At 46.0% G+C, this 24,099-nt stretch overlaps 1 protein-coding gene across 1 annotated transcript in view; it reads left to right on the top strand.

Annotated features, from left to right (window-relative positions):
* Positions 1-24,099, top strand: part of VAT1 (vesicle amine transport 1) — a 164,059-nt gene that overhangs the window by 122,891 nt on the left and 17,069 nt on the right. Inside the window, exon 5 of the mRNA XM_073608367.1 lies at positions 1,731-1,972. Coding sequence (XP_073464468.1) covers positions 1,731-1,972 — 242 coding nt within the window. The remainder of the gene's footprint in view (positions 1-1,730; positions 1,973-24,099) is intronic.

Raw genomic sequence — 24,099 nt, 5'->3', positions numbered from 1 at the left:
CCTATCAGTTAGGGAGCCCTTCCTCACGATTTTTGAGGATCGAGTTGTGTTACGAACCGATCCAGGTTTTTTGCCCAAGGTGGCAAGTACATTCCACCGATCTCAAAACATTGTATTGCCAACCTTCTGTAGTTCGCCACAGGGCGACTTAGAAAGAAAATTTAGTTTTCTAGATGTAAGAAGGATTCTCTTGGTCTATCTTGAGGTCACGAAGACCTTTAGGAAAACTGATGCCTTGTTTGTCCTCTTTTCTGGAGTTCACAAGGAGAATAGTGCATCTAAAGCCACATTGGCTAGATGGATAAAGCAAGCCATCTTGGAAGCTTACAAAATTAGGGAGGTCCCTACACCTTTTGTTACTGCGCACTCAACTAGAGCCTTGTCTACGTCTTGGGCTGAGAGGGCTGGTGCCTCACCGGAACAAATTTGCAGGGCTGCCACTTGGTCCAGTTACTCGACCTTCATTAAACATTATCGCCTGGATCTCCTATCAGCTCAGGAGCAGGCGTTTGGTCGTAAGGGCCTTCAGGCAGTTGTCCCTCCCTAGACTGGTAAGTTCTGGCTCATCGTCTCATGGGCTGTCCTGGAAGACGCTTGGAGAAAAGCTGAGTTAGACTTACCGGTAACTCCTTTTCTGAGAGTCTTCCAGGACAGCCGGATTCCCACCCGGTATTGTCTGAAGTTATGTGTATTATGCATATGTTTTGCAGGGTCCTACGGTTCTTGAGAATACTGACATGGGCCTGGAGGACCGCCCTTTTATCTGGTGGGGGTGACGTGTTTCCTGTCCTGGTAGGAGGAGCCCAAGGTCTCATGGGCTGTCCTGGAAGACTCTCAGAAAAGGAGTTACCGGTAAGTCTAACTCAGCTTTTTTGACGTCCTGCCAGCGCACCGCTCTAGTGTGAGAGCATTCGGGCTCTCACACTGGGATTGCAGATGAGGCTTTTTTCAGGTGCTATTTTTAACACTAACGTGCCTGAAAAATACATCCAGTGTGAAACGGGTCTAATCTCTTGTATTATGTCTGCAGTCTCTGATCATCTCCTGATGGTGGGCGGGTAGCGAGAAATGCTGCGCAGTGCCACCTGCCTGAAATGGGTTTTGACAGGTTGGGATGTCTGGAAAAGGCTATTAAAGATTCTGAAAACAAGCGTTTTCTCTACATTGGCAATAAACCCCACACCATGTGCATCTGAGAAACCTAGTTAATGTACTTTACGTTTTTACTCAAGGCTTGGTAATCAGAAGTACTAAAACAGTGAAGCTAGTATAATATACACAGCCACTAGAGAATACATATTGGCAAAGGCAAATCCTCATTTTTGTATGCTTATTGCTTGATTTGCAGCGTGGAGTGTTTACATACTGATTCAGGCAAAAAGGTCCACAGCTTGCAGGCTTTTTTGCTAGCATTAACCCTTGTGGTTTTTAACCTCCTGTAAATTATACTGATTTGCAGTTTGACACATTTGAAATGGCATCTCAGTTGTGATGCCAGTTACTTTATGCAAACTCATCTCTTCCTCAAGTTATTATACCCATTCCCTTCAAGATACATCTACCAGTCTAGAATAATCTAAGCTACACTAAAAACATGCATTATGATTGCTATAGATGCACTTTTACCTTGTAGATTTTGTACATAAACCCTACTGGAATGGGCATATGCCATTTGTAATAATGTGTAGCACTAGTCTCTGGATAGTAATGCGAATACATTTATTTTACAGGCGCTGCCAACTTGTTGACTGGACAAAAGAAGAACCTTGTTGCTTTAGCAAAGACTTGGTGGAACCAGTTCAGCATAAATGCTCTGCAGCTTATTCCTTCAAACAAAGCTGTGTGTGGCTTTCATCTAGGCCACTTGGATACTGAAACTGAGCTGATCACAGATGTTGTGGTTAAACTGCTTGACCTTTACAAGCAAGGAAGGATCAAGCCCAAAATCGACAGCATATATCCTTTTGAGCAGGTATGTTTGATTACTTTTAAATTATGTAATATCTGGTTCATTTAGGCATCACAATTGATTATCTATTTGTACTTTGCATTTGCTGCAATTTTCACACTGTCTGCATTTTTGGTCAGTTAGCACCTTAATAGAATTTGGGGACACATGAACTCTGACATGTTTGTTTAGTGCAGCACATTGGTTCTATACACAAACCTCTTAATACATGATGGGTTATAGTATAAATGTGTACCTTTTTTAGGTGATTGGACACTGGCAAAGCTTTAGAGGACCTCTCCGATAACCCTACTGCACTGAGTCCCTTCGTTTTGTGTGTCTCAAGGTGGACCGTTCTCCTTTTATGGAGAAAATCTCCTGTAGCTTAGGTTGAAGGGTGCTATACAGATCTAAAGCTATGGTCTAGTGCCAAGGAACCCAGTCCCTGAAAAAACCTTCAGGGGTATGGCCACTGACTGGCAAAGCCTGGACTTTTTTTTTTTTTTTTTTTTTCTCCATTAATTCTTAAACCTCAGTACACAGCACTCAATTGTTATCCTGGTGCTATTATCTACTATTAACTGAATTTAAAGATTTCACACATTCACATTAAGTGCTCCTGTGCATGAATAATTTCAAACAGAATACAAAAATCACCTTTCCTATCTCATGGGTGAACTTTAACATTGTCCATAAACCATGTCTGATTGCTTTCCAATGCTGTTCCTCTGTAAATCAGTGTCTCTTTTCAAAGAGCACTGGGCTCAAAGTGCTAAAACATTGTATTCATACAGTGGATGTAAAGTCTACACACCCCTGTTTAATGTCCGGTTGAAAAAGACAAAGATAAAAAAATTCAGAACTTTTTCCACTTTTTTTTATCTGACCTATAAACTGTATCACTAAGTTTAACAAACTGACCTTTTTAGGTGGAGGGAAGTAAAAATTAATGTGGTTGCATAAGTGTGCAGCACTCAGTTTTTATGGACATGAGTATCAGCATGGTACATCTTGGCAATATTTGCCCACTCTTCTTTGCAAAAACACTCCACTCCAAATCTGTCAGATTGCAAGGTCATCTACTGTGCACAGCCCTCTTCCGATCACCCCACAGATTTTTAATTGGATTCAGGTCTAGGCTCTGGCTGGACTATGCCAAAATTTTAATCTTCTGATGAAGCCATTCCTTTGATTTGGATGTATGCTTTGAACAATATAGAGAAAGGGGAGCTAGTTAGGAAGCTAATCCTGTGTGTCTCTGCCACATCCCAAAGCCTAATGTGAAGAGAGAAATGCCCCAAAAGGGATACTATGGGCAGAAAACCAACACAGGATCAAAGTATGGTAAATAGAAAAACAGATAAATACATTTTTATTCAATATACAAAAATGACAAAATACCATTACTAAAAGCAATGAATAGCAAATGAACAGAAGTATTGCACAATATTACATGCTGCAGCAAAAACTACTTCTGAAAACTAGGAAACAGAGACCAGAAATGGCTGCATGAGGACCAACATGTTTCAGAGAGCATAAAAAGATTTCCTTTCATGACACTATTTCCTTCTTCAGGGGTTCAAATAAAGCGTGCTGTTGTGTTTCTAACAGAAAAAGAAAACGTGTATATAATGGGTATTGATTCCATACTTGTAGTAATCTGACATTATCCAGAAAGACAGACATAAAAAGCATGTATCATTTACAATGGTACTCACAATAAATGCATGTTCCTCTGCTATGACAAGATACACAGCAATATTGATGGATGAACTCTCACATCCAAAAGTCCACTATGTTGATTTGTCAAGTTGGAATAACCCAGATAGGATTAACTTTTTACTGCCCACTTGGGTGCAAAATTAGTGGGACATGCGTCAAAACATAACTTGGAGAGACAGGCTCCCAAAGTAATGTATGTGTGGATGATACAATGTATGTGTGGATGATGCTTTTTCCAACAAATTATTTCTAAACAGACACAGGACTTTGTCCATACTCCCTATCTAAGAACAGCGACGTTCTGTGCGTTGCCTAAATTACATAAAAATGCTGTTGATCCACCGGGGAGACCTATTCTCTCCGGTAATAGATCTATTGCTGAAAATGTATCTAAGCTGATGAGCACATTAGAACTTTTGTTCTTACTATTCCTTCCTATATCCGGGATACCATCCATCTCTTGCAAATTATAGATGTTTAAGTTCCTGACCAATGTATACTTGCAACCATTGATGTAGAAGCCCTCTACAGTTCAATACCACACTGTAGAGGGCTAGCCTGCATCCGCAAGGTCCTATCCCAAATGAACCACCATGAGTCCTCATTTAACGAGTTCATACTCCTTGCACTAGAATATATACTTAACTATAATGTGTTCTCTTTTGATGGTCGGCTGTTCCTCCAGTTGCAGGGCATAGCCATGGGCACCTGTTGTGCCCCTGGCTACGCCAATCTGTACCTGGGGAATGGGAAAATGCAATTTTCACTCTTTCATCTTTCAGGACAGCACACTTGAGACCTTGGCTCCTCCCCTCTTAGGAAACACCACCTCCACCAGACTTTTAAGTCGCCCTTCCCTTTAGCCCGTCAGTTTTGGTGTTTCCTCCAGAAGGGAGACATCGCTAGGAACCTGGGCCATATCAGCTGGTGAGGCTGAGGCCGGTATGAGCGTTAGAAAGGAGAGACAGAGGTCTCTCATTCACAGCAGTTCGGATAGGGAGTCTGGATACCTGCTGTGGCTTTGCGCTCCCTGTCCTCCCTTGGGGAATGCGAAGGCCTGGGAGTTCGTTTTTTCTGCTGCCTGGGGAAGGCGATACGAAGGTGTCAAGATTCCCCTCATCTTGAGGCAGCATGGAGCAAACGCTGAGTCGGATGACGGGCAACGTCATTTCCGACGGGAAGGGCACTTCCGTTCGGACTGCGGCTTCTGGTTCCGGCCGCGGGACGGATAAACGAACGGCTCAAGGGCTGGTGCGGGCTCCATTAAAGCTGAAGTGTCAGACAGAGGAGCATTCTGAGGCAGACCACTCCCCTGGCCAGAGGGATGTCAGAGACGGATGGTTCCCGTTCTGTGCCGGGTGACGCTAGCACCAGCCACACTAAGGTAAGTGGAACCCTGGGGTGGTGGTCCCTTACCTTTATTCCCACTTGGCTCCATGGGATAAACCCCCTCCCCCCTGTTAGTGGTCAGAGGGGAGGAGAGGCACGTCTGGGACCCTGGTGGTGGTTGGTCCTGGGGGGGGTGCACTCCTGGTGTTGGTCACTTGGTTCTTTGTTTTTAAAAGACTGTTGCTGATGCCGACGCCTGTTTTTGTCATTCCAGGACAAACCTGCGGAAAAGACCAAGCCCTTACATGTGTCCAAAAGAAAGTGCCCATCATGTAGAAGTACTTTGGGAGAGTCCTGGGGGAAGGTCTTGTGCAAAAAAATGCATTGAAGACTTAGTTAAGGAACACTCTATGGAACAGAGCTCTGACCTGGCAGCTTCTGTTACGGAGCTTTCCAGCACTTTCATCTTTCAAAACATTGTTTGAAAATTTTCAGCCTATACAGCCCCCAGCAGTTCCTCGGCCAGCACAGCAAGATGTCGCACCTGGTCCTTCAGGTTCCTCAGTCAGTGAGCAGTTACCGGGGGTTTCCAGAGAGGCTTTAGAGGATGAATCGAATGGTGCATCCTCACATTCCTCAAGCGAATCGGAGGGAGACGAGGTGGATGGCGAGTCCTCCAGAACCTCCCGATATAAACTCTCCTTGGAGGAGCTCTTGGGAGCAATCCACACCACCCTAGGTATCCAGGAGAAGAAAAAAATCTGTCTCTACATGACCGAATGTACGTGGGTCTTGGAGAGCAGAAGAAAAGGGTCTTCCCGGTGCATGAGGTCCTAGTAGATACCGTTAAAAGGGAATGGCGGGACCCAGAAAGGAAACCCTTCTTTTCCAGAGCATTAGAGCGCAGATTCCCTTTTTCAGAGGATGAAGCTGCTGTATGGAACAAGTCACCTAAACTGGATGCAGCCTTCTCTCAGAAATCCAGAAAGACAGACTTGGCGTTTGAAGATATGGGGGTATTAACAGATCCCATTGACAAACGGATGGATTCTCTACTTAGAAAATCCTGGGATTACTCTTTAGGCAACCTTAAGCCGGCCATGGCCGTCACAGTGTTGGCACGGAACATGGAGCACTGGCTAACACATATAAAAGCTCATATTGAAGCCGGAACCGCTAAGGAGACGATTCTCTCCTCCTTCCCAATGCTCTTGAAGGGAATCGCATACATTGCTGACGCCTCGGCGGAGTCGGTCCACATGTCTGCTAGATCTTCTGCCTTGGCCAACTCAGCCAGGAGAGCCCTTTGGTTAAAGACCTGGCAGGGGGACAACACTTCAAAAATAAATCTTTGCGGGGTCCCTTTCACTGGGGACTTGCTGTTCGGTCCGGATCTGGAGGCGGTTCTTGATCGAACGGGCGATAAAAAGGCCTTTCCCTTGAAGTTGGTGGAACAGCCTAGAAAAAAGACGCGTTCACAAAGGAAGTTTAATTTTCCTAGAGCAGAGTCTCAGAAAAGAGTCTGGAGCAACAAGGGCAGAGGGCGCGGGGGAGCGATTTTTCGCCCTCCTGAACAGCCCCGAAAGCCCCAATGACGGGCTAACCCCAGTGGGAGGAAGACTGGGGGCCTTCCTCCCACAGTGGGAGTCAGTTACCTCCAATCGGTTTATTCTGGGGATCGTAAGGAGGGGTTACAGACTAGAATTCTCAAGTCCCCCTCCACACAGGCGGCTGGTTACGGACTTGCCAAAGTGTGCGGAGAAGGCAGCGGCACTAATAGCCTCACTGGAGGATCTAGAGCGGCAGGATGTGATATCACGTGTCCCATCCGGAGAAATAGGCAGGGGTTGCTACTCCCACATCTTTGTGGTTCGAAAGCCTTCAGGAAAATTCAGGCTCATCCTGAACTTAAAGCCCCTGAACCTATCAATCTCCTACAAAAAGTTTCGGATGGATTCAATTTTTTTCTGTAAAAACACTACTCCCGCCGAATTGCTACATGGCGTCCATAGATCTAAGGGACGCCTATCTGGAAGTAGTACATCTTCAGTTCCAGGCCCTCCCCTTTGGGCTCTCCTCTTCACCCCAAATATTCACCATAGTTTTGGCGGAAGTTCTGGCGTTTATGCGCCTTCGGGGAATTTCGGTAGTCTCATACCTGGACGACCTGCTCCTTTTTGCTCCCTCCCCAGAGCAGCTGGTCCAGGATCTGCAAGTAGCGAGAGGTATACTGGAACATCTGGGATGGCTCCTAAACTTGGAGAAATCCAGCCTGGTTCCATCCCAGAGGATTACATTCCTAGGTTACATCTTGGACTCAACCCAACAGAGAATTTTTCTTCCCGAGGAGAAAATTGCCAAAATAGACAGAGCCTTGGCAGTTCTGCAAGGCAATCACCAAATTACCATAGGAAGGGCCATGCCAGCCTTGGGATTGCTGACAGCTGCCCTCCCAGCAGTAAGGTGGGCGGGAGTGCACTTCCGCCCTTTACAGTGGTTCAGTCTAAAAGTTTGGGACCACACTCAAGAGTCTTTGGACTTGGCAGTGGTCATTCCTGTACGAGTGAAGAGGTCCCTGTGGTGGTGGAGAAAGGCAGCAAACCTATCGCAGGGTCTGGAGTGGGTTCTGCCTGTGTCCAAAATTGGGGCGCACATCTGGGGTCGAGTCTGGCACAAGTTTCCTGGGGGGTCGAACGCAGTACAGTCCTCGAACTGGAGAGAGCTAAGGGTCATTTTTCTGACTCGGAGCCTTCCAACAGGATCTCCGGGGACATCATGTACAGATCCGTTCAGACAATTCCTCAGCGGTTGCTTATGTGAACCGACAGGGGGGCACCAGGAGCAGTTCCCTTTGGGGTCTGACGGAGATAATTTTCAGTTGGGCCGAGGTCACGGTACTCTATAGGCGGTCCACCTGAAAGGGGGGTTAAACCAGAGAGCAGACTTCCTCAGCCAGAGGAAGTTGAAGGAAGGCGATTGGGTCCTCAATCAGATCATTTACAAGATGATTATCGAAAAGTGGGGGATCCCATGTGTGGACCTTTTTGCTTCAGGGGAAAACACGAAGGCCCCTCTATTTTTCTCCCTGAACATCTGGGACGGGGCGATAAGGGTGGATGCTCTGTCTCAGAGCTGGCATTTCGCCAAATGCTATGCCTTCCCCCCTCCGGTTCTGTTACCTGCGGTCTTGAGAAAATTCCAGTTAGAGGACACGACCCTGATCCTGATAGCTCCACACTGGCCCAGGAGGCCATGGTTCTCGGTCCTAAGGAAACTGGCAGTGGAACCACCCTGGATTCTACCAGTCAGGGAGGATCTGCTCTATCAAGGCCCAGTCTGCTGCCCTCAGGTGGAGAGGTGGAATCTGGCTGCCTGGCTACTGAAGAGGACTTGCTGAGAAGGGGTTTTCTGGAGGACTGATAACTCTTCTGAATTCTAGAAAGGAGGAGACGCGCAGAATCTATTTGAAGGTCTGGAAGAAATTCAGTTCCTGGTGCGCAGAGAGCTCCTTTAAGGTTCGCAGTCCAGTAGCAGTGCTAGAGTTCCTACAGAGTGGGGCAGATAAGGGTACTGAGTGCAAATCCCTTAAGAGTCAGGTGTCAGCTTTAAGTGTATTCCTTGAACAGCTACCAGTGAATCCCTGGATATCCAGGTTCTTTAGAGCATTAAGAAGACGGAGACCAGTCAGCTCTCGCCCTTTTCCGGTATGGGACTTATCCCTAGTACTACAGGCCCTTACAGAGGGTCCTTTTGAACCTATTGAGTCTTGCGCGGTGAAGTTTTTAACCCTCAAGACGGTTTTCTTAGTAGCCATCACTACTGCAAGGAGGGTTAGTGAGCTACAAGCCCTCTCTAGGAGGGCACCTTTCTTTCAAGTTTTTCCGGATAGGATTATTTTTAAAACCGATCCAGCCTTTTTTCCAAAGGTGGTTTCGGAATTTTATAGAAGCCAGGAAATTTGTTTACCCACCTTTTTGTTCAAATCCCGTGAGGGAACAGGAACAAGTCTTCCACAAGTTGGATGTCAGAAGATGTGCATTAAGGTACCTGGAGGTTACGGAGCAGTTTAAGAAATCCGACTCTTTTTTTGTTACTTTTTCAAGGGCAAGGATGGGTTCCAAAGCCTCTAGACACACTATAGCCAGATGGCTAAGATTGGCTATTGGTCAGGCCTATATAGCAAAGGGGGTGGAAGTCCCGGAAGGTATTAGGGCTCATTCCACTAGGGCTATGGCAACGTCACAAGCAGAGTGGGCTGGTGCTACACCCGATCAGATCTGCAGAGCAGCAACGTGGTCAAGTTTTAAGACTTTCGTTAAGCACTACAGACTGGACCTATTGTCTGCCCAGGACCAGGCCTTTGGGCGAAAGGTTCTGCAGGCAGTAGTTCCACCCTAGGGTAAGTGCTCGCTTATCCTCTCAAGTGTGCTGTCCTGAAAGAGGGAAAATCAAAGTTACTTACCGGTAACGTAATGTTTTTTTCCAGGAGTCTTTCAGGACAGCACCGGTACCCACCCAGGTATTGTCTTGCCACTAGGATGTGAGAGCATCGGGAATATAAATGTTATGATGTACTCTTATGTCTCCCTAGACTGGCCGGAGGTTCTCGTGCAAAAACTGACGGGCTAAAGTGAAGGGGCGACTTAAAAGTCTGGAGGTGGTGTTTCCTAAGAGGGGAGGAGCCGAGGTCTCGTGTGCTGTCCTGAAAGACTCCTGGAAAAAAATGTTACTGGTAAGTAACATCGATTTTCAGTGACAAGGATCTCTCTATGTACCTGTGCTATGCTTTGTGGCACAGGTACATAGATAACCTCTTCGTGGTCTGGGATGGTCCCCAGTCCCTTTTTTTGAATGTCTCAATTCACTAAATGTAAATCAATTTAATCTTAACTTTACCATGACCTCGGATAGGTCCAAAGTCACCTTTTTGGACATTGAGATCTTTAAAAACGAATTTAACCTGTTGTCCTGTAAACTCTATAGGAAGCCCATTGTGGGCAATACAGTGTTGCATTCCTCTAGCTTTCACCCTGAACCACTCATTAATTCTATTCCTTATGAGCAATATTTACGTATCAAACGTAATTGCTCCAACTACCAAGACTTCAAGCATGAGGCCAACAAACTTAAAAAAAAGTTTACTTGAACGTGGCTACAGCCACAAATGTCTTAAAAAAGCATTCCAACATGCCAAGTCTAGTGATAGGCACACTTTGTTAGCCCCAAAAAAAGCTGCAACTCCAAGTGTAAACCAGAGAATAATTACAACGTAAACCAATGATCACAAGAAAATATTGCAAATATGTAAAATATTGCCATTTACTAACATCCGACCCCACAATAGGACCCTTTGTTCCTCCCACCCCGCGGATTTCCTACAGACGGGCCACTTCTGTTGGTGACCTGCTAGTTCAAAGTGAATTTCGTGGCTCAGCAAGAGGTGATCCATGCACAACAGGCACATTCCCATGTGGATCGTGCCCCTACTGTAAATGGCTGTTAGGAAAAACATTTTTCTAACCAATGGTATAAGTTTTGTACCGAAACACCATTCTAATTGCCAAACCATGGGAGTGGTTTGCTTGCTACTGTGTAGCTGTAACTGCTTCTATGTTGGCAAAACGGTACAAAAACTGTGGCAACGCTTATACCGCCACATCAGGGCAATGCAAACTGCCAACCCAGATCTTCCTCTGGGGAGGCATGTTGCTTAAGTCAGTGGTGGTATTTTTGCCAACATTTCTGTTTTAGTATTAGATCGCATACACCCAAGCCCACGCAGCGGAGACTTTAACAAAGGTCTCCTGCAACGCGAGCTTCGTTGGCTATCCAACTTGAATGCGACTTCTCCGCCAGGCCTCAACAAAGCCTTTAATTTAAAACCTTATTTACCAGACTTTGTGACAGGAGGTTATGATAAAGAACTTTAAATTCATGCATCATCCTCATTCCCTTGCTTTTCTTCCCTTTCGTTTTCTTCTCTCCTACATTTTTAGGAATATTTCCCATTTTGTATTCATGTTTGATTATTTGTTTTTTGTTCTTTTGCTTTGGCTCAGTCACCCTGTCATTATCAATCCATTTATCCTTGTTGCCTATTTTACATGCTTAATATGGCTGTCATTAGTATGTATTGCATTTACGGTTCTCGTCATGTCTAAATATGCCTGCCCCCTTTTTTGCAAATGATATAATTTTTTTCCCTTTGAATAAAATATTACCAACATGTAGGGCTGGGAAAAAATGTAAATCTTGAATCGAGTTGAGAGGTCACATTGATTCAAAATTTAAGCAAATCTATATATTTTTTTTTTTTTTTATATCGCCCAGCCCTACCAACATATACAGATGATCCCACGCCTTTCCAGCCCTTACCCAGTTGATATTTTAACCATATATATAAAATCATGTATCTAATATTTTTTTCTTAAACATTTTTTTCCTTTTTTTTTTTTTTTTTTCTTATAGGTGTAATTTTTACTTATATTGTATACATTCTTTTGAGGTTGACATGCATCCTTGGACAGATTTGGAACAGTTTTTAGTTACGATTTTCCCAGATGTCCTGGGTGTTCTGTGCTGGTAGTGTGGTTCGCCAGCGCTCCCTGGCACGGAGGGGGGGGGGGGGGCCTCCACTCCGTTTCTCTAGGGGTGGAGGCAGTTTAGCGGCTAATATGTGCATGCCCGGAGCTTTTTGTGCTTTGCGCCGACGCATGGGTGCTTTTTTTCATTCTTGCCCTCAGTTGCTGCCCTTCCTCTGTACCAGTGGTCGGCGTCTGACGTCATCACGCCGAGGGGCCGCAACTGGAGGGTGCCCCCCACACAGGTGTGGTGGTTGCACAGATACCTGTGGAATCAATAGGCCCAATTGTGGCATGCGGGTGTATGCAGCGCTGGCGGCTGGGACGCACTTGGAGGGATGTGCGTGGGGCTGGCACTTGGGATGTGTGGCTAGATGTGGTGGTGGTGGTGTGTGCTGGGGGGGATGGGTGGAGGGGACTTGGGTGGGGTGTGTGGATTCCCTGGGGGGGGGGGGGGCTCGCTGGTCAGCGGTGGCAGACTCTCGGGTTGCATGGGGTGGACGCGCGCTCGCCTGGGTTGTTGCAGTTTCTGGGGATGGTTCGGGTGGGGGCAGGGTCGTTGCGGGTGGGATGGGTGCTTGGGAATGGGGGGGGGTGTCTCATTCCGCCGGGGGGGCATGGTGGGGTGTCGCGGGGTGGATTGGCAGGCGCGTGTGGCGGCGCTGCTTGCAGGCTGCGAGGTGCAGGCGTTCAGACTGCTTCCGCGGACGCTGCTGTGGTGGCATGCGTACTGCAGAAGGCGTGCCATTCTGTGGGGCGCGTGGTGTCGACCACGGGGGGTGTTCTGGGAGCCTGTTTGCACTTCTCGGCTTGTGGGTGGCGCTGCTGTGCACGCCTGTTGGTCTGCCCTGTGGTGCTTCGCCGTGCCTTCCTCTTTGTTTTTTCGGTGGGGTGTGGCGTCGTCTTGTCCCCGGGTGCCCATATTGCTTGCGGCGGTCTGGCTTCCGTTTGGTTTGTCCTTGGGTGGCTGTGTTTGTCCAGTGTGGGCTGGGAGTCTGCCGTTGCTGATTGGTGGGGAGTCTACACACTTTGTTCGGGTTTTCTTCGCCCATTTTTTTTCGTTGTGTGCGATTGTGTTTTTGGTGTTTTGGCCGTGGCCGCACGTCCTGGGTGTTGGCTTTCTGCACTTGTGTAAGTTTTTTTCGGGTGTGTCTTGGTTGCTGGCGCTGCATGTATTTGTATGTCACATGTTTAAGTCTAGCACGTTTCATGCAGCAGCTGCAACATTTTTTATTCCAATCTCTTTTGGTCACTTATAATATTTTTATTTTTCCTTGATCACTTTTTTATTCATAAATTTTTTTTTTTTTTTTTTTTTTGTTCTGTCACAGATATTCATATAGATAGATATCTATCTTGAGCATGCTAAAGTTGCCAGCGCTGCATTTATCTGTATATAATAGGCCTAATTGCTAGGCCATGCTTTACCTATGGCCCTTATTTGGTCAATACTCAGTTAATTGGCTGTTGCCATACCACCACCCCCACTTTGCGAGCCATTTAAATTCAGGTGAGCACAGCACTGCTACACAGCCCAGATAAACATCACTCCTGCAGGAACATGAGAGGCTAGTTCATTCAGAGGTAGAAACACTACTTTCTTTCCTTTAAATATGTCGCATCTTTTTTTTTTTTTTTTTCCTTCTTTTCTCGAATCGTCTTCCAGGGCAGCATCTGAGAGATGGGCTTCTCCTCCCTGAAACAGGAAACTCATTAGTCCACCATTATAAATTTTAGTCTTACCTCGTGCCTCAGTTGTTTGTGTTTCCTCCGGACTCACAGGAGCTGCAAAAGAAATGTTTGTTATTTTACTTCAGTCTCCGTGCTAGTTGCAGGAGACTCCCTGCCAGCATCCCATCCAGCCCTGCGGGCCTTGGGAGGGCGAGCAGGGGCAGCATATTTGAGCAGTATTGCTCTGCCTGAGATTTCACCCCTCCCAGAGGGGTCTTCCATCATCCCCCCAAGCTGCAATAATGCGCTGACATTTCCCCCATGCCACTGCTCAAGGGACCTGCCGCAGTTTTTCACCAGGGAACTCCATGTGCAAATTCTGGAAACTTACTCCCAGACATGAAAAGCATACAGTGGTGTGGTTGCATGGATGCCTCACCCCCTGATTACTGCCGCGCCGGACGGGTAGGTGCCTCACGGCTTATTTTTTTGTTCCTCCTACCCCCGTGATGTCCGCACCCGCCGCCCGCTTGATCGCCAGTGTTTTCGCCGCAATCGGTGTCCTCTACACACCCCAGAAAGAGCCTCTCATGGAGGCCCGGTGGGGTGTACCAAGATGGCGCCGGAGACACTTCCGGGTTAGCGCCATTTTCCTGGAGCCTGCTTCCAGGGACTCAGAATGGGCTACGGTTACATCACTTCCGGGGGCGGGAATTAAAAAAAAGGATTGTTAACAATAGCAAATATATCAATATAAATGCATGCTGCAGCAGAGTCCCCCTCCCTATTGGACCCAAAAGGGAGGATACCAATTGCAGTGGCATGTGCAGGTATATCCACCAACCTCCACGGGGTCAGCTGGGGGCGGGGCTGAAGCTTAAGCAGGAAGCAGTTAAAAGCCCCTCTAAGCAGAGGATCCTGGTGGCTGACCATGTCTGACGCTTCTCCACCCTGCCCTGCAGATCCTGCAAGCCAGGACAGCTCCAAGGTAAGCCAGAATACTCCAGAGTCACCTCTGTCTTAACCTTACTGTAAAACTGCCTACTTACAGGCAGCCTTTACCCGCCTACCTCACGGGGACCTTTTTTGCGCTTGATTTCAGGCAAAGACCCCTGAGGAAAGGGAAGTGGAAACTAACAAAACATGTGCTTTGTGCAGCCACCGGTTTGCCCCAGAATGGGGGGAAAAAACCCCTACATCAAAAATGTATAGACAAAATGGTGGCCAAAGAATCGCAAGGGTATCTGGATGGGATAAACAGTTCAATCTCTGTATTTGCAGACGATACTAAGCTAAGCAGGGCAATAACTTCTCCGCAGGACGTGGAAACCTTGCAAAAAGACCTGAACAAATTAATGGGGTGGGCGACTACATGGCAAATGAGGTTCAATGTAGAAAAATGTAAAATAATGCATTTGGGTGGCAAAAATATGAATGCAATCTATACACTGGGGGGAGAACCTCTGGGGGAATCTAGGATGGAAAAGGACCTGGGGGTCCTAGTAGATGATAGGCTCAGCAATGGCAGGCAATGCCAAGCTGCTGCTAACAAAGCAAACAGAATATTGGCATGCATTAAAAGGGGGATCAACTCCAGAGATAAAACGATAATTCTCCCGCTCTACAAGACTCTGGTCCGGCCGCACCTAGAGTATGCGGTCCAGTTCTGGGCACCAGTCCTCAGGAAGGATGTACTGGAAATGGAGGGAGTACAAAGAAGGGCAACAAAGCTAATAAAGGGTCTGGAGGATATTAGTTATGAGGAAAGGTTGCGAGCACTGAACTTATTCTCTCTGGAGAAGAGACGCTTGAGAGGGGATATGATTTCAATTTACAAATACCGGACTGGTGACCCCTCAATAGGGATAAAACTTTTTCGCAGAAGAGTTTACCAAGACTCGTGGCCACTCATTAAAATTAGAAGAAAAGAGGTTTAATCTTAAACTACGTAGAGGGTTCTTTACTGTAAGAGCGGCAAGGATGTGGAATTCCCTTCCACAGGCGGTGGTCTCAGCGGGGAGCATTGATAGCTTCAAGAAACTATTAGATAAGCACCTGAATGACCACAACATACAGGGATATACAATGCAATACTGACACATAATCACACACATAGGTTGGACTTGATGGACTTGTGTCTTTTTTTCAACCTCACCTACTATGTAACTATGTAACTAATCTGCTCAGCTCTTTCAAGAAAGAAATACAGAGCACTATAGCGCCTCTATGCTCAGCTGTTAAAAAGTTAGAAGCGCCATCAAGCGTCAGTCAGACCAATACCCCGTCTACCACCGGATATGCGTTCCTTCAGGTAACAGGGAACAGACAGAACAAGAAAAGGATTCTGATGAATCGGAGAATGAACTTTGCTCAGACTCCCGACGAGGAAGATGCGGTTTCAGAGGGCAACTTTATTTCTATCAGAGGATACGAATAGCCTTTTAAAAGCATAGCTTGGGTATTAAAGAACATAACTCCGCATCACTCTCGTGATTTTTGCGGGTGTGGTGTTGGGGGAGATCGGGCGGTCCCGGGGCTCTGACCAAGGTCGTATGATGTCAGGAGGGTTCTGAGCATCCATTAACCATCCAGCTTTTAGCCCATCAGCTGATCTTCTTCTGTACAAGCAAAGGCCCTGGCTGGGTATAAGCCATCTGCCAGACCTTGCTTGCCAGCTGGTAAGCAGGCTTTTCTTAAGGTGACGGCACATTTGATTTGGTTCACCCTGGTGTTTGTTTCATTAGATTAAAGGGGTTGTAAAGGTAAAAATTTTTTCACCTTAATGCATTCTATGCATTAAGGTGAAAAAACTTTTGACAGTACCGCCGCCCCCAGCCCCCCCGTTTTACTTACCTGACGCCTCGAATCTTCGCTCCTCGTCCTCGTCAGCTTCATTGCAGCTCAGCCTGGTCGCTGATTGGCTGCAGTGGATGGATTGAAAGCAGCGCAGCCATTGGCTCGCGCTGCTGTCAATCACATCCGATGACGCGGCGCGCCGGGGGGCGGGGCCGAGTGATACAGCGAGCGGCTATAGCCGCCGGCTGTATCACGGGAGCGCGCCCGCAAGCACTCACCACCGTGCGAGGGAGCTCGCATGAAGGTGGTAAATGCTTGCGGGGAGGAGCTGAAACAGCCGCCGAGGGACCCCAGAAGACCAGGTTCGGGGCCACTCTGTGCAGAACGAGCTGCACAGTGAAGGTAAGTATAACATGTTTGTTATTTTAAAAAAAAAAAAAAAACATCTTTACAACCCCTTTAAACTGTCTACTGATTTACCCACAAGCAGTTGTATGGACTTTTCATTTTTTAGCGCAGCTTCCTTTATCCTTTTCACAATGCATGACAAGATGTATAAAGAGCTGCAACCCAGGAAGCCTAGAACATTCCCTGTACACCAAACTCTTAAAGATATCTTTAAAAAAGAGTGGGAAGACCCAGAGAAAAAACTCTTCATGCCAGCCACAGTCAAACGCAGACCTGTTTGCAGAGACACACATCAAAACCTGGGCTAAATGCCCCAAAGTGGATGCTTCTCTGGCAAAAGTCACAAATCTGACTTGGCCTTTGATGACACGGGTACCTTAAACGACCCCATGGAAATCTGGCAATAGCTGCCACCTGCATAGCCCGGACTTTATCAACCTGGCTAACCCAGCTTCAAGAACTTCTGGAGAGTGACACACCTAGGGAACATCCTTCCACGGGAGACATTTATGGCGACAATAGACCTACAGGATGCCTACCTACATGTCCCCATAAAGGAGGGTCATCAAATTCCTGAGGTTCGCAGTACAAGGGCCAGCAATTACGCAGCACCCCCAATACACAGCTCTCCTTTTCGGCATCTCCTCTGCACCAAAAATCTTTTCAAAGATAATGGCAGAAGCGTTAAAAGGTCTAAGACAACAAGGTATTGGCAAAATACCATATATAGACGATTTACTGTTCTTTGCGGACTCAGCAGAGGCCTAGAGAACAACCTGTGCACAAGTATGTCCTATCTGCAAAACTGGGGATGGATAATAAATGCAGAAAAGTCAGATGACCCCAAGCCAGTAAGTGGTATATTTGGGCTATATACTGGACTCCAGACTAACAAACCTTCCTAACGGAAGAAAAGAACGAAAAAAATCACACAGGCAGTAACCTTCCTAATGAGGACCAACGCCATAAAAATCAGACAAGGTATGGCCGTACTAGGACTGACATCTTCTATTCCAGCTATCACCTGGGCAGATTCACACGAGATCTCTACATTCTGTCCCAGTGGGATGGCAGCCACTCATCCCTAGACAGGTCCGTTCCTGTTCCAACCACAGTCAAACTAACACTACAATGGTGGCTCAATCTAATTCGATACATCGAAGGATGCAAATGGGATCACCACTGATGTCAATGCCCTAAGCTGGGGGGCACACTTGGAGGGCCTCTGCTCACAGGGAAAATGGACCTCCAAATGGTCCCAAGCCTCAAGCATGAGAGCGCTAAAAGCTGTGGGGGAAGCATTAAAAGCGTTCAAACCAGCAATACAGGGGAGAAACGTAAAGTTACAATCGGACAACATCACGACTGTGGTATACCTAAACAGGCAAGGTGGGACTAAGTCCCGAAGCTTGATGAAGCTGACGGAGAAAATCCTACTATGGGCAGAATCAAAGTCAATATCAGGTATCTATCTGAAAGGAACAGACAATGCGCTTGCAAACTTCCTGAGCCGGAAGACCCCAAAACAGACGGAGTGGTCTCTGAACCAAGCGACCTTCGCACAAATCACTCAAGTGGGGAGTACCTGAGGTAGATCTATTCGCCTCCGAAGCGAATGCAAAATCGCCAACATTTTTCTCTGGACCCCACAGATGGCAACAGCGGAGTAGACGCCTTCATCCAGAGCTGGGGATGGCAACTATGCTATGCATTCCCTCCAACTGCCACAATACCAAGGGTGATTCAAAAAATGAAGGCAGAGAGCAATGGTGATACTAATAGCACCACACTGGCCACAAAGGGCATGGTTCAGCCACTTGAAAAACCTCAGCTGACACTGACGGACCGGCCAGATCTCCTATCACAGGGGCCAGTCAACCACCCAAACCACAGAATCCTGAAGCTTTCGGCCTGGGTACTGAAGGGGTGAGACCTCAGAACAAAGGATTGTCAGACAATTGGATCAATACCATCCTAAACAGCAGGAAGCTCATAACTAGGGCGATCTATGAGAAAGTGAGGAAAAAGTTTGTCTCCTGGAACAGAAACAAACCGTATGCCAAAAGAGAAAAAATCCCAACAATCCTGGATTTTCTACAAGATGGAGAAGACAAAAATATATCCCTAAGTACGCTGAAGGTACATGTTGCAGCACTCCTCGTTCATGGACAACCCAGAAGGGCTAGACCAGCCAAAATGAATAGAACTCCAACTTGGGAAATGCTCACAGTACTTAGAGGATTTCTTTCCCCTAACCGATGGAAGATGGCTCAGACAAAAACCTCACCTTAAAGACTGTACTACTTGTGGCCCTAGTATCAGCCAGAAGAGTGAGCTAAATCCAAGCACTGTCTATAATGGAACCATACTGCCTAATACATTTAGACAAAATAATTCTCTCTCCAGACCCGGCCTTTCTTATCCAAGGTCCCCTCAACATTCCATAGAACCCAAAATATCATCATACCTTTGCTTCCAAACACTATGGATAGCGAAAAAAAGGACACTTACAACAAACTCGACATGGAAAACATACTTCGAAAGAACGAAGGATTGGCGAAGAACGACCTCCCTTTTTTGTCCTTTATGCAGGAGTCAACAAAGGGAAACAGCCTTCCAAGAATACCATCAGCAGATGGATAAGAATGGCCATACAGACGACCTATGGGGCACAAAACCTCACTCCGCCAAGTGGGATCAGAGCACACACAACCAGAGCCTGTGCTACCTCGGTCGCAGAGAAAGCAGGGGCAACTCCGGAGCAGATCTGCAGGGCAGCGACATGGTCGAGCTTCAGTGCCTTTGCAAGGCACTACCGCATAGACCAGCTGTCTGACCAAGACCAGGCACTTGGTCGCAAGGCGCTCCAGTCTCTATCCCCACCCTAGTAAGTATTGATTGATACATCCTCTAAGATGCTGCCCTGGAAGACTATTCGAGAAAATAGTTAGGTACCTGGTAACTCTCCTAAGTCTTCCAGGGCAGCACTAGATCCCACCCTTGAAAAGACAAATACCAGGTACAACAGGGGAGCTTTTAAGATCTACTGAGATTTCCTTCGGTGCTTTAATACAACTGAGGCATGCAGGTAAGACTGTAAAATTTATAATGGTGGACTAATGTGTTTCCTGTTTCAGGGAGGAGGAGCCTATCTCAGATGCTGCCCTGGAAGACTTCTTAGAGTTACCAGGTACCTAACTTTTTTTTTTTTTTTTCTCTTACCTATGACTGTGTTTAGGTATTTTACCATCCACATTGAAATGACATATTCACTCCTCTGGGTACTATTAACAAGCCTATCTCTGCACCTATACTATATTTTCATTTGGCAGGAATATACACATATACTGATGACACGCTTGTGTATATTTGCTAGATTCAAACCCTCCTTATCTTGGCGGTTCGTGTGAGCTCTGATTTACTGCTCCATTCTCTCAGGGTCTAGCTCACCTGTCTCTCCAAGTTATGTTTTGATGCATGTCCCACTCATTTTGCACCCAAGCGGGCAGTAAAAAGTTAATCCTATCTGGGTTATTCCAACTTGACAAATCCAACCTAGTGGACTGATGTGGAAGTTCATCTATCAATATTGCTGTGTATCCTGTCATTGCAGAGAAACATGCGTTTATTGTGAGTACCATTGTAAATGATACATGCTTTTTATGTCTTTCTGGATAATGCCAGATTAATTATTACAAGTATGGAATCAATACCTTTTTTTTATATGCATGTTTTCTTTTTCTGTTCAAAACACACCAGCACGCTTTATTTGAACCCCTGAAGAAGGAAATGGTGTCAGAGGAAATTTATCTTTTAATGCTCTCCGAAACATGTTGGGTCCTCATGCAGCCATTTCTGGTCTCTGTTTCCCAGTTTTCAGAAGTGGTTTTTGCTGCAGCGTGTAATATTGTGCAATACTCATGTTCTTCATTTGCTATTCAATGCTTTTAGTAATTGTCATTTTTGTATATTGAATAAAATTTACATATTTTTTCTGTTTTTCTATTTACCATACTTTAATCTTGTGTCGGTTTTCTGCCAATAGTATCCCTTTTTGGGGCCCCTCTCCCTCTCCCTCTCCCTCTCCCTCTCCCTCTCCCTCTCCCTCTCCCTCTCCCTCTCCCTCTCCCTCTCCCTCTCCCTCTCCCTCTCCCTCTCCCTCTCCCTCTCCCTCTCCCTCTCCCTCTCCCTCTCCCTCTCCCTCTCCCTCTCCCTCTCCCTCTCCCTCTCCCTCTCCCTCTCCCTCTCCCTCTCCCTCTCCCTCTCCCTCTCCCCCTTTGGATGTATGCCTTGGGTCGTTTGGAAGTTCAGCTTCATGTTCAGCTTTCTAACAGAAGCCTGAAGGTTTTGTGCCAATATTGACTGGTATTTGTTCATAATTCCCTCTACCTTTTTTGACTAAGGCCTCTGTTCCAACGGAAGAAAAACTGCCCAGAAACGTGATGCTGCCACCACCATGGTTCACTGGGTATGGTGTTTAGTGATGTGCAGTGTTTTCGTGCCAAACCTCTTTTGGAATTATGGCCAAAAAGTTCAACCTTGGTTTCATTAGACCATAACACATCTTCCCACATGCTTTTGGGAGACTTCAGATGTGTTTGCAAAATTTAGCCAAGCTTGGATGTTTCTATTGTCACTCTACCCCATAGCCCAGACATGTGAAGAATACGGGAGATTGTCACATGTACTTGACAGATATTACTGCAGCTCCTCTAATGTTGGCTGTAGGCCTCTTATTCAAAAAATACAGGGGTTTGGTCACACTATATGGTCATTTAGTGCTAAGCCCACTTACTGCGACAAAGTACCCCGAATTAGTGGGTCCTACCCAAGTAATATGAGAACCTGTCTCAACCATGGGAGATAAACTCCTCCTATGTGGGAGAACTGAAGGGACCAGTTTTCTTGCCATCAATTTTGGAGGGACGTCCAGTTCTTGGCAATGTCACTGTTATGCCATATTTTCTCCACTTGATGATCTCCACTGTGTTCCATGGTATAACTAATGCCTTGGAAATTCTTTTGTACCCTTCTCCTGACTGATGCCTTTTAACAATGAGATCCCTCAGATGCTTTGGAAGCTCTCTGCGGACCATGGCTTTTGCTGTAGGATGCATAGTTACATAGTAGGTGAGGTTGAAAAAAGACACAAGTCCATCAAGTTCAACCTATGTGTGTGATTATGTGTCAGTATTACATTACATATCACTGTATGTTGCGGTCATTCAGGTGATTATCTAATAGTTTCTTGAAGCTATCAATGCTCCCTGCTGAGACCACCGCCTGTGGAAGGGAATTCCACATCCTTGCCGCTCTTACAGTAAAGAACCCTCTACGTAGTTTAAGGTTAAACCTCTTTTCTTCTAATTGTAATGAGTGGCCACGAGTCTTATTAAACTCTCTTCTGCGAAAAAGTTTTATCCCTATTGTGGGGTCACCAGTACAGTATTTGTAAATTGAAATCCTATCCCCTCTCAAGCATCTTCTCCAGAGAATAAGTTCAGCGCTCGCAACTTTTCCTCATAACGAAGATCCTCCAGACCCTTTATTAGCTTTGTTGCCCTTCTTTGTACTCGCTCCATTTCCAGTACATCCCTCCTGAGGACTGGTGCCCAGAACTGGACAGCATACTCCAGGTGCGGCCGGACCAGAGTCTTGTAGAGCGGAAGAATTATCGTTTTATCTCTGGAGTTGATCCCCCTTTTAATGCATGCCAATATTCTGTTTGCTTTATTAGCAGCAGCTTGGCATTGCATGCCATTGCTGAGCCTATCATCTACTAGGACCCCTAGGTCCTTTTCCATCCTAGATTCCCCCAGTGGTTCTTCCCCCAGTGTATAGATTGCATTCATATTTTTGCCACCCAAATGCATTATTTTACATTTTTCTACATTGAACCTCATTTGCCATGTAGTCGCCCACCCCATTAATTTGTTCAGGTCTTTTTGCAAGGTTTCCACATCCTGCGGAGAAGTTATTGCCCTGCTTAGCTTAGTATCATCTGTAAATACAGAGATTGAACTGTTTATCCCATCCTCCAGTCGTTTATGAACAAATTAAATAGGATTGGTCCCAGCACAGAACCCTGGGGAACCCCACTACCCACCCCGGACCATTCTGAGTACTCCCCATTTATCACCACCCTCTGAACACGCCCTTGTAGCCAGTTTTCAATCCATGTACTCACCCTATGGTCCATGCCAACGGACCTTATTTTGTACAGTAAACGTTTATGGGGAACTGTGTCAAATGCTTTTGCAAAATCCAGATACACCACGTCTACGGGCCTTCCTTTATCTAGATGGCAACTCACCTCCTCATAGAAGGTTAATAGATTGGTTTGGCAAGAACGATTCTTCATGAATCCATGCTGATTACTGCTAATGATATCGTTCTTATTACTAAAATCTTGTATATAGTCCCTTATCATCCCCTCCAAGAGTTTACATACTATTGATGTTAGGCTAACTGGTCTGTAATTCCCAGGGATGTTTTTTGGGCCCTTTTTAAATATTGGTGCTACACTGGCTTTTCTCCAATCAGCTGGTACCATTCCAGTCAATAGACTGTCTGTAAAAATTAGGAACAACGGTCTGGCAATCACCTGACTGAGTTCCCTAAGTACCCTCGGATGCAAGCCATCTGGTCCCGGTGATTTATTAATGTTAAGTTTCTCAAGTGTAATTTTCATTCCGTCCTCTGTTAACCATGGAGGTGCTTCCTGTGTTGTGTCATGAGGATAAACACTGCAGTTTTGGTTACTGAAGCCCCCCGATTCACTCGTGAAGACTGAGGAGAAGAATAAATTCAATACCTTTGCCATCTCCCCATCCTTTGTAACCAGATGTCCTTCCTCATTCTTTATGGGGCCAATATGGTCTGTCCTCCCTTTTTTACTGTTTACATACTTAAAGAATTTCTTGGGATTTTTTTTGCTCTCCTCCGCTATGTGTCTTTCATGTTCTATCTTAGCCGCCCTAATTGCACCCTTACATTTCTTATTGCATTCTTTATAAAGTCTGAATGCTGAGGATGATCCCTCAACCTTGTATTTTTTGAAGGCCTTCTCCTTTGCTTTTATATGCATTTTTACATTGGAGTTAAGCCATCCAGGATTTTTGTTCGCTCTTTTAAATTTATTACCCAATGGGATATATTGGCTAATGCCCTTATTTAATATGCTCTTAAAGCAAACCCATCTCACCTCCGTATTCTTTGTTCCTAATATTTTATCCCAATTTATGCCTTTTAGCAAGGTTTGTAGTTTAGGGAAGTCGGCTCTTTTGAAATTCTGTGTCTTTGTGTTCCCTTCATGTTTCCTATTTGTGTGATTTATACTGAAACTAATTGACCTGTGATCGCTGTTACCTAAATTGCCCCGTATTTCCACATCTGTGATCAGGTCTGTATTGTTGGTAATCAGTAGATCCAGTAATGTTTTATTTCTAGTTGGTGCGTCTACCATCTGACCCATAAAATTGTCCTGCAAGACATTAAGGAACTGGCGAGCCTTAAATGAATGCGCGGTTCCCTCCGCCCAGTCTATGTCTGGATAATTAAAATCCCCCATTATGATAACACTTCCCATCCTTGCTGCTAATCCAATTTGTGATAGGAGATCCATCTCCACTTCCTCCCTCAGGT

Source organism: Aquarana catesbeiana, linkage group LG12, assembly GCF_042186555.1.
Source record: "Aquarana catesbeiana isolate 2022-GZ linkage group LG12, ASM4218655v1, whole genome shotgun sequence".
NCBI classification, from domain to species: Eukaryota; Metazoa; Chordata; class Amphibia; order Anura; family Ranidae; genus Aquarana; species Aquarana catesbeiana.
The sequence above is the reverse complement of the archived record's forward strand: the minus strand, read 5'-3'. Positions and strand labels throughout refer to the sequence as shown.